The 9,871-nt window shown below is 39.4% G+C and overlaps 1 protein-coding gene across 1 annotated transcript in view; it reads right to left on the bottom strand.

The window, feature by feature from the left end:
* RPAP3 (RNA polymerase II associated protein 3) overlaps positions 1-9,855 on the bottom strand; it is a 34,443-nt gene extending 24,588 nt beyond the window's left edge. The window contains exons 1-5 of the mRNA XM_002922281.4: positions 9,719-9,855; positions 6,461-6,644; positions 5,552-5,692; positions 2,766-2,888; positions 1,814-1,941 (exon numbers count right to left, since the gene is read on the bottom strand). Of these exons, the coding sequence (XP_002922327.2) occupies positions 1,814-1,941; positions 2,766-2,888; positions 5,552-5,692; positions 6,461-6,613 (545 nt within the window). The 5' untranslated portion in view covers positions 6,614-6,644; positions 9,719-9,855. The remainder of the gene's footprint in view (positions 1-1,813; positions 1,942-2,765; positions 2,889-5,551; positions 5,693-6,460; positions 6,645-9,718) is intronic.
* Positions 9,856-9,871: the final 16 nt, after the last annotated feature.

Genomic DNA, 9,871 nt, shown 5'->3' on the forward strand with positions numbered 1-9,871 from the left:
CTAGGTTTGCTTCATCCTTCCAACTCAGCTAGATAAATATCAAATCATTCTGAATACTCAAGAAATCATCCTGAAGACTGACAGAACTGCACAACTAGAGGGAGAGAAGAGGCCACAGTGAGGAAGGTAGCAGGTGCAGAGATGTGGTTTGGGGGAGAAATGGATCTCAGGTGCTGTGGAGGGGAGGGAGCCCTGATCAAGGAGAAAGGTGAGAGAGAGTAGAATGCTCGGGGATATGCACAAAGAGAGCACGATCCCAAAGCCACTGGCTTGGAAAATGAGAGGAGCTGATTTGGTGAATTTTTGCAGCCAGCGGGGCTCAAAGACTGCAGTCTTAGAGGTCGGGCTTGGCTGGGATAGAGCCCTGAGGGCGCCGCCCTGCTCCTGGAGAGAAGGCAGGCAAACTACCTGGAGGCAGAAGGTATGATCTGAGGTTTGCCTATGGCACACGGGGAGAGACTGTTCACTCTTCTGGGAGCACATCTGAGAGGTGGCATTCGCAGAGACATCACTCATCATCAGGGAAATACAAACTAAAACTACAGTGAGATACCACCTTGCACCTGTCAGAATAGCTAACATTAACAACACAAGAAATAACAGTTGTTGGTGAGGATGGGCAGAAAAGGGAACCTCTTACTCTGTTGGTGGGAATGTAAACTGGGGCAGGCACTCTGGAAAACAGTATGGAGGTTCCTCAAAAAGTTAAAAATAGAACTACCCTACAATCCAGCAATTGCACTACTAGGTATTTACCTAAAGATACAGAAATACTGATTGGAAAGGGTACATTCCCCCCCAATGTTTTTAGCAGCATCATCAACAATAGCCAAATTACGGGAAGAGCCCAAAAGTCCATCACTGATAAATGGGTAAAGAAGACGCATATGCGTGCACACGCGCACGCGCGCGCACACACACACACGGAATATTACTCAGTCATCAAAAAGAATGAAATCTTGCCATTTGCAATGATGTGGGTGGAGCTAGAGTATATTATGCTAAACAAAATCAGTCAGAGAATGACAAATACCATAGGATTTCACTCATATGTGGAATTTAAGAAACAAATGAACATGGAGGAAAAAAAAGAAAGACAAATCAAGAAGCAGACTCTTAACTATAGACACAAACTGAGGGTTACTGGAGGAGAGGCAGGTGGGGGCGTGGGTTAAGTAGGTGCTGGGTATTAAGGAGGGCACTTGTGATGAGCACTGAGTGTTGCATGTAAGCAATGAATCACTAAATTCTACACTGAAACTAATATTCCACTGTATGTTAACTGACTGGAATTTAAATAAAAATTTGGAGGAAAAAAAAAAACGAAGAGCCCATCTCCATTTTCAAGGAAAGAAGTAAGTTATCTTTTTATGATGTATGATTCCCAAATGCTAGTCTGCATGCAAGTGCCAGAATTTGGGACAAGTTTTTACCACTTTATGATGAAAACTGGGAAAAGACAGACCATATAGTAAATTCTTGTAAAGCCAAATTATTTCATTTAAAAGACTGTTCTAAGATTATGTCCTTAATACTGCCAATAGCCTTTTGTTCAAGAAATTATAATGACAGCAGATGACTTTATGTTTGTTTTACTAGGCTTAGTTATAAGAATAAAAAGTCAGTAACACTAAAGAGAGAGAGAGAGAGAGAAGAAATATGCATCTAAGTTTCCTCCATGACTTTTCACGACTTAATAACTCATGCCTTTTTATTGCTGAATATTATGTAATTGCCTGGATGTACAAAAGATTTTTTTAAAAAATCAGTCTCCATACACATATAAAATAGACACATTATGGGAATCCCTTACTTTTTCAACCTAAAGTATGCTGATGCTCTGTTTGTTGGCAACACAGGATTATACGGATCAGCATCCATGCCTTTGGTGTAGCATTCAATTGCTTCATCATATTTTCCTTGTTTGAAGTATTTATTGCCCTGAAAAAGCACATGAATCAGATATATACTGGCAGAGAATTGCAGAGCCACTTTCTTTCAATATTATGCATCTCTTACTAACTCATTAGCTCTGTGTTCAAGGCTAACAGGAAAGAAAAGAGAATTAAGCAAAATGGTCTTCCAACTAATGCTGAAATTCACTAGATAGTCTGGTATGAGCACAAGCCAAAAAAGCCTTGGTAGGAAAAACGAGTAACATACCTAGCATTATATACTTTAGATTGACAATAACCCACAAAAATGTAACAAAAGAAAGGCATCAAAATGAAGTCTAATCTGAAAAGAGTTCCACTTTTTGAAAAGCAATATAGTTAGTTTTACAATGTGGCTTTCTGAAGAGGGAAGTTTAACATTCCAAAAAGTAACCAAAGATGACCTGTGATATGGAGGAGTGGAATTTAATATTCATGTCAAGATTCACACACTGATTTTAAGTTACTTTAGTCTTCTACAAAAAACCCTAAAAGGACTCTCTGTACAGTCCATGCATTTTATATATAATAATTCATTTAATTTTCTTAACAACCCATTGAGGTTTAGTAATAATATTAATCTTATTTTTACAGTTAAGAAAACTGAGGTACAGGAAGTTAAAGAACTTGTCACAGGATCTGAACCCATACAATCTGGTTTCAGAGCATATACTTGTAATCGACAGCGATACTGCCTCTTGATACGGATACAGCCAACAGCAACTTCAAGTGTGAACATCCCCCACACTACACTGAAGAAATATTGGGATCCATACAATTTTCTACATCTGCTGCTTACACAAAGGAAACTAATGCTAACCTAAAGAATACCTTTTCTTTTAGAGCAAGAGCCTTTTGTGAATCTACATGAATCCCATCTTCTTCTGACTCTGATTCTTGAGACACAGAATCATGGGTACTCTCTTCTTTATCAAGCTCATCAAGGATACTGTCCTGAAATTATAAGTAGAACAGTGCTCATAATTACATGACCATTAAAATAAAGACATTTAAAAAAAAAAGTACACTCAACAGAACTTACATTGTAATGATCTAAGGACCTAAAGGCTTAAGGTTGCTTTCAATCCAAATAACCTCTCATTGTTAGGATTATCTCCAGAGAAAAATGCACCCTTGTTTAGAAAACCAAGATCCAGACTATTTCAAGAATCTAGCTATGAACTCATGAAGTAAGCTAAGTCAATAGAGCCTACAAATCACCTCTAAATCACAAACTATTAGTAGTGAGGTATTTATGGCTTGACGTAAGCGAAGTTTGGAAATAACGCCAAACTAATGTAATAAACAACCAACAGCCAAGAAAGGTTTTTACTAAAAACCTTTTTTCTTCTTTATTCTCAAAATATGAAAAACTGCCTGTAAAACACATTAACTCCTAATCCTTACAAAAACCTATGAGGTTAAGTATAATTCCCCATGTTTTTTACTGGAAGGAACCGAGACACAGAGGTTTATTAACTCAAGATCACTGGGCTAATGAGTGGCCAAGCCAAGATTTGAATCAAGGCAAATCTGCCTCCTCTGAAGAGCTCTCAAGGACTATGTTATAGTGTCTCTCAGTGAATTCCAAAAACACAGCCAACTCTACCAAAGAAAATACATAATATGCTAGTCCAACAGTTCCTAATCTCTTTTGGATCACACATTCCTTTCAGGGTAATAAATCATCTCATCATATTTATCACATACGATAAAAGAATGGTTTTTATTAAGAGATTTTAAAACCAGTAAGCGTTAAAGTTCATTAAAGTTTATTTAAACAAAAATTTTAATTATATAAAAAAATCTTTTTTGCATTTAATACCATCCTACTTATGTCAAAAAACCCCAAATCATTGACAAATTAAAAAATAAAATAAAATCTATGCTTGTTTCCTTGAATGAACATAAAGGATAGACTGAAACGCAGCTACGTGTTTTAGCATGAAGATTCCACAAATACCACCAGCCTACCGACATTAAAGGGCCGAGATTATCCAACGTCACTACGCGTGCACGTGTAGACCACCAGCAGCAGAACACTAACGCAGCTGCTCAGATCTCAACTAGAGTGGGATGGCAAGTAAACACCTACATCTCGTATAGATACACTAAAATGACGTCAAGCAATGCAGGACATCATGATGGCACTGGCCCCACAAAGCAGGAGTTCAAAAGTATCTGCTGAATGAGTAAATGACTGTATAGAAAGCACCACTCTCAGAAATGATCTGAGGGTGATGGCTTTCAGGAAAAAGCATTATAAGAAGATACCACCTTAAGAAAAGGAAAAACCTATATAATGACAGGTAAGGTCACAAAAAATGAAAGTAGACTATATAACATTCAGCAGAGAAAAAATCATGTTCAGAAAGTACTTTCCACAGCAATAAATCCAAGACCTAAAATCATACTTCTCTTACATCAGGACAATACTGAAGCAGATGGCAAACTATTTAATTGTTAGTGCCAGCTCTATCTTGAGTCAATTAGCCTTGGTTTCATTAAGAAAAATAAAATTAATTTGAAAAACTATTGAGCAATGTCTTCTAAAACTAAATGTATATATAAAGTATGTCTTGGCAAATTCTCTCCCGGGTGCTTATATCCATCAAAAGACACATACAAGAATGTTCATAGCAGATTTATTCATAATAGTCCCAAACTGGAAACAACCCAAACTATGTCAATAGGAGAATGGATACACAAATTGTGATATATCCACACAATGGAATTCTAATCAGCAAGGAGAAAGAACAAATTACTGCTACTGTTAATATGGATCAATCTCAGACAATGCTAGCAAACAAAGCTAAACACAAAAGAGTGTGTACTGTATGATACATTTATATGAAATTCCAAAACTGGCAAAACTTATCTATAATATTAGAGATCACAATACTGGCTACCTTTGGGAGGTAATCAACTGAAAAGGAAGGCTTCTGGGATGCTGGAAACATCTTATATTTTGATGTGGATCATGGTTTCTCAGGTATATATAGGAGCAAAAATTTAGGAAGCCGTACACTTAAAATTTTTGCACTTCACTGTAGGTATATTATAACCTCAAATAAAAATGTTAAACAGACAAGTGCAAATAAAATAATAAACATAAAAATCAGAAGAGTGGTTATCTATGGGGATAGAGGGAAGAAAAGAAGATGGGATGGGATGCAGTATTTCTGAATTCTAAATGCACTGGCGTTAACCCAAATCTGTGTGATAAAATGGCATCGAACTATACATACATTGTACCATTATCAATTTCCTGGTTTTGATACTGTACTATAATTAAGGAAGATACAACCACTGGGGTAAACTGGGTAGGGAGTACACAGGACCTCTACACACTATTTTTGCAGAAAGAAAAAATAGAAAAAAAGAAAAGAATCCTGGCTGTTATAGCCACTACTCACTGAATGAGGGCTGCAGGAGAAAAAATAATCTAGTTAACTGAAAAGCAATGTCATTTAATTTGGATTCACATAAAATAATCTATAAATGAAAGACACAAAGGTAAGAAATCTACATTATTTTTCATTTAACCCATGACTCTTAGCTAACTCCAAGACAATTTTATTCAAATACTTAAGAAGCACATAAGCAGATTAACTTACCACATCAAGTTTTGCCCATGCCTCATAATCATAAGATTTTATCCTGTTTTTTGTGTTTTCATCTTTGGTTTTTTTAGAAGACTCTTTAGGTTTGCCTTTCTTCTTTTTCCTAAAATTCCCATTTCGAATAGGAGGTAAATTCTAGTGATGGGAAAAAATAAACACACGATGTTTAAGCACTGCTCTATTATTACTCTTTTATATAACTACCAATGTTTAAAACTATCACTAAATTATATTTTCAAGTAAGAAGTACTTTTTATTTTTTAAGTGCTTAAAAATACCAATTTACCATCTTCACTTATAACAATTCATGCCTGAAAAGTTTAATTCATTCTTTGACAAATGCTGAATATTGTTTAGTCACAAGGAAAGTATTATCTAGAAATTTTAATTATACACTTCATTTGCAATCCTAAATTTGCACTTCCAAAATTGCCTTATCGTCAGCCTTACTACAATGAATTAGCAGTACAATAGCAAACTGAACTGCCTCCACATCGTTAGTTTGAAAGTTACCCATATTTAAATGCAGTCTTAAGAAAAACATTTGTAAGTAATCTACATTTTATGCCAATACTGTATGTTAAGATACCATTAAGTATGTAACTGTATACAATCTGTATTATATATATATACACACACACCCCTAAATATCGAAGATGCTATTCATTTACCTTAAGAATTATCACGCGGTCTTCCTTTCCGTAACTATTGGCTAAGCCTTAAAATGTCTGAATAGAGTTAATATAATTATTACAAACATTGAAAAAGCAGAATTTTTCAAAATGTTGACAGGCAGCACATCACTTCAATTTTCAGTATTTTCATAAAACATTTTAAAAGTGCTTTGTTTTAAATTAAACAGTTTTGCTGGAAGCTAAAGTGGGATTTAATTAAGAAATTTACCTCTTCAGGAACACCATTCTGTCTTCTTAGTTCCATATCCTTCTGTTTAATATCTTTTTCCCAGTTTTCTAAATCCCTCATAAAGTCCTGTAATTCTTCTGCATTTTGTTTCACTTGTAGTTGTAATTCAATTGCTTTATTTGTCGAAGTCATTATGGTCTGCAGAGTTTTGACCAACCAATCTCTGACAAGAATTAAACAGAATTATTTGGTTTGTTTTTGAAGCAGAGCTAATTAATGATTTTTTACCACTTCAAAAATGGCAAAAAAATACATGCATAGACGAGAGTCTAAAGTGATGCTGAAGGGGCGCCTGGGTGGCACAGCGGTTAAGCGTCTGCCTTCGGCTCAGGGCGTGATCTCAGCGTTATGGGATCGAGCCCCACATCAGGCTCCTCCGCTGTGAGCCTGCTTCTTCCTCTCCCACTCCCCCTGCTTGTGTTCCCTCTCTCACTGGCTGTCTCTCTATCTCTGTCAAATAAATAAATAAAATCTTTAAAAAAAAAAAAAAATAAAAAAAAAATAAAGTGATGCTGAAGAAAGAAAACATCAGTATACAATTTTTTAAATGAATCACTGTTTGCTGAATGAACAAATGAAAAACAGACAAGTCTGGGCTTCACTGCAATGCAATATGAATGAAAGGCAATGATGGGGAAATCACTGAAATTAGCAAGTAGCCCATGGTAGCAGACTCTCTGCTCATCTCCAGTTTATAAATTAATCCTAATTATCTCTTTTACTACTTTTCGAAATTTATTGAACTTCTGCTACGTGTCAGGTTCTGTAAAAACAAGTAAGACAAGGTCCCAGGTCTAGTGGAGAAGGAAACAAAATAATCAAGTACCAAGCCACAAAATACTATGCTAGGCAGGGTTTTTCAACTTGGGGCTATTGACACTTTGTGTTTTGTTTTGTTTTTTTTAAAGATTTTATTTATTTATTTATTTATTTGACAGAGAGAGAGGCAGTGAGAGAGGGAACACGAGCAGGGGGAGTGGGAGAGGGAGAAGCAGGCTTCCCGCTGACCAGGGAGCCCGATGCAGGGCTCGATCCCAGAACGCTGAGATCATGACCTGAGCCGAAGGCAGACTGAGCCACCCAGGCGTCCCGCTATTGACACTTTGGGCCAGATAATTCTCTGTGGTAGAAGGTCTGTCCTATGCATTGTAAGATGGCTGGCAACATCCCTGGCCTCTTCCAACTGTGTAGCAGTATTCTCCCTCCCCTCTAGACTGTGACAATCAAAAATGTCTCCAGACATTGTCAGATGTCACCGGGGAGACATGATAACTCCTGTTTGAGAACTGCGCTAGAGGCACATACAGATGCTGTGGGACTGACCACAAAAGACAGGCATAAATCAGGTGGGTAGGGTGGTGAGTTCAAGGAAAGAGTCCCCAGAGGTGCTATAACTAGCTAGTGATTAATCATGGAGTGGGCACGTGGACTGAAGGACTAAGAAAGAGAATGATGGAAGAGAAGGCTGAGGTGGCTATGGGACAGATCTCAAAATGCCAGGCCATGAGGTCTGAAAGCTATGAAAGTATGGTGGAGGTAAAATCAAAAGTACCTCATGACTGATTCAACTGAGGAGCCGGGAGCAGAGAAGGACATAACCAATGTCTTAGATTTCCTGCTTGGGAGCCTCGTGAAATTAGCAGTGCCATTTGAGTCAGGATCACAATTCTAAAAGGAAAAGAGGGGGGCACCTGGCTGGCTTAGTCGGTGGAACATGCCACTCTTGATCTTGGGGTTATGAGTTCGAGCCCCATGTTGGGTGTAGAGATTACTTTAAAAAAAATTTTTTTAATCTTAAAAAAAGAAAGGAAAAGAGGTTTCCGGATTGGAGGACAAGAAGACAGACAAATATTTCAGTTTGGGATATACTGACTCAAGTGCTTATCAGACATCAGGATGACATACCCAGTAGGTAGTTACATAGGGTAGAGATATAAATTTATAAATTTGAGTGTCATTAGCATAAAGGTGCAAGTTACAATCATGGATTTGGACCTGTTTAATCACTGTGACTACTGGGTTGGGTGGGGAGGGGGTGGAGCCTGCAAACCACTACCATTTAGGGAACAAGCTGAGGAGAAGATGCCAATATAGGAAAAACTGGGGAGCAACATCTAGAGAGCTGGGAGGAAAACTGAAGAGTACTGTCACAGAAGAGAATTTTCAAGAACGAGTTCAAGATGAGAGAGGTTGGCAGTGCCTAATGACACAAAGGTTGCATTAGGGGAAAGAAAGTGCACTGTATTTAGTCATATAAAGATTTACTGAAAGTTTTCATGAGATTTAATGGAAATAAAATGAGCTGCTGAGTAAATGAGATTTTATGGGGATTACCGTAATTCTGCAATAATCTAAGATTGCTCACAAGTATAGTCTGGTGGAAGAGGACGAAGAGAATCAGTGTAAAAGAAGATTTAGGAAAAAGGATGAGTGATGGGGCAGGATGAATAATGGGGCAAAGTCCGCAAAAAGATGGGAAAGGATTCAACGTTTAAGAGGAGTGGAGAGGGGGGAAGCATGGGAACGAGAGCAGTGATTAGGAAAATCACTTGTCTGATGGTTGCAAATGCAGAGAGGTCTCTGACCCCTTGCCTGTCCTTATAACCTAATTAAGTTTAACATTCTTTTCAGGCAGTGCCCAAGTTTGATCACGTATGTATATCTCATTTTAAAAAAAACGAAACCAGTATAGTGCTTTCCTGGGGGCTCAAAAATAGGAATAATAATGCAGCAAGCCACTGAGATGCTACGAAGAGTCGAAACCCTTTTTCATTTCACTCATCACCTCTGCTGCTCCCGCAGGTACAATTGCTCCCACGGAACCTACGACCGGGCTGGAGTCCGAGCAGGGAACCAGAAACTTCCAGCGCTGGGGAGTATCGCTTTCATCCTCAGTAACCAGGCAAACACAGCACACCCACGCCGAGAGGGGGCGGGCATCCCCCCCCTCCTGCAGTTCTCTAGGGAGGGTGGATCTGCGATCGGATCACCGCAAATCGACCAATACCCTCGGTAGCCGGGGGGGACAGAGGGACAGTCGGCGGAGCAGATCTTCCATACCCCGGCGCGCAGGGCGAGCCCCTTCCGGAACGCTCCCCCGGGACGCCGCTACCCTGGACACCACCGCGCCGCCGCGCCCTCGCCGCCCGCCCTCACGCCTTCCTGCCCTCCGCCTTCCCCGGCACCCACGGCCGCGCGCCCTTTTTGCGCCAGGTCACCCCCAAAGCCTCGGCTCACCTCGCTAGGCCGTTACTGCCCGCAGGGCCGGTACCCCAGGCCCGCAGCTTCTCACGCCGGGCCCCGCCTTCCCGAGCTTTCCCACAAGTCCCCGCGTGCCCTCGCCCCGCCCCCTGGCGTCCGGACGGAGCGTGCGCAGAAGGTCAGATCCTG

The sequence above is a fragment of the Ailuropoda melanoleuca genome, chromosome 16 (genome assembly GCF_002007445.2).
Source record: "Ailuropoda melanoleuca isolate Jingjing chromosome 16, ASM200744v2, whole genome shotgun sequence".
NCBI lineage: Eukaryota > Metazoa > Chordata > Mammalia > Carnivora > Ursidae > Ailuropoda > Ailuropoda melanoleuca.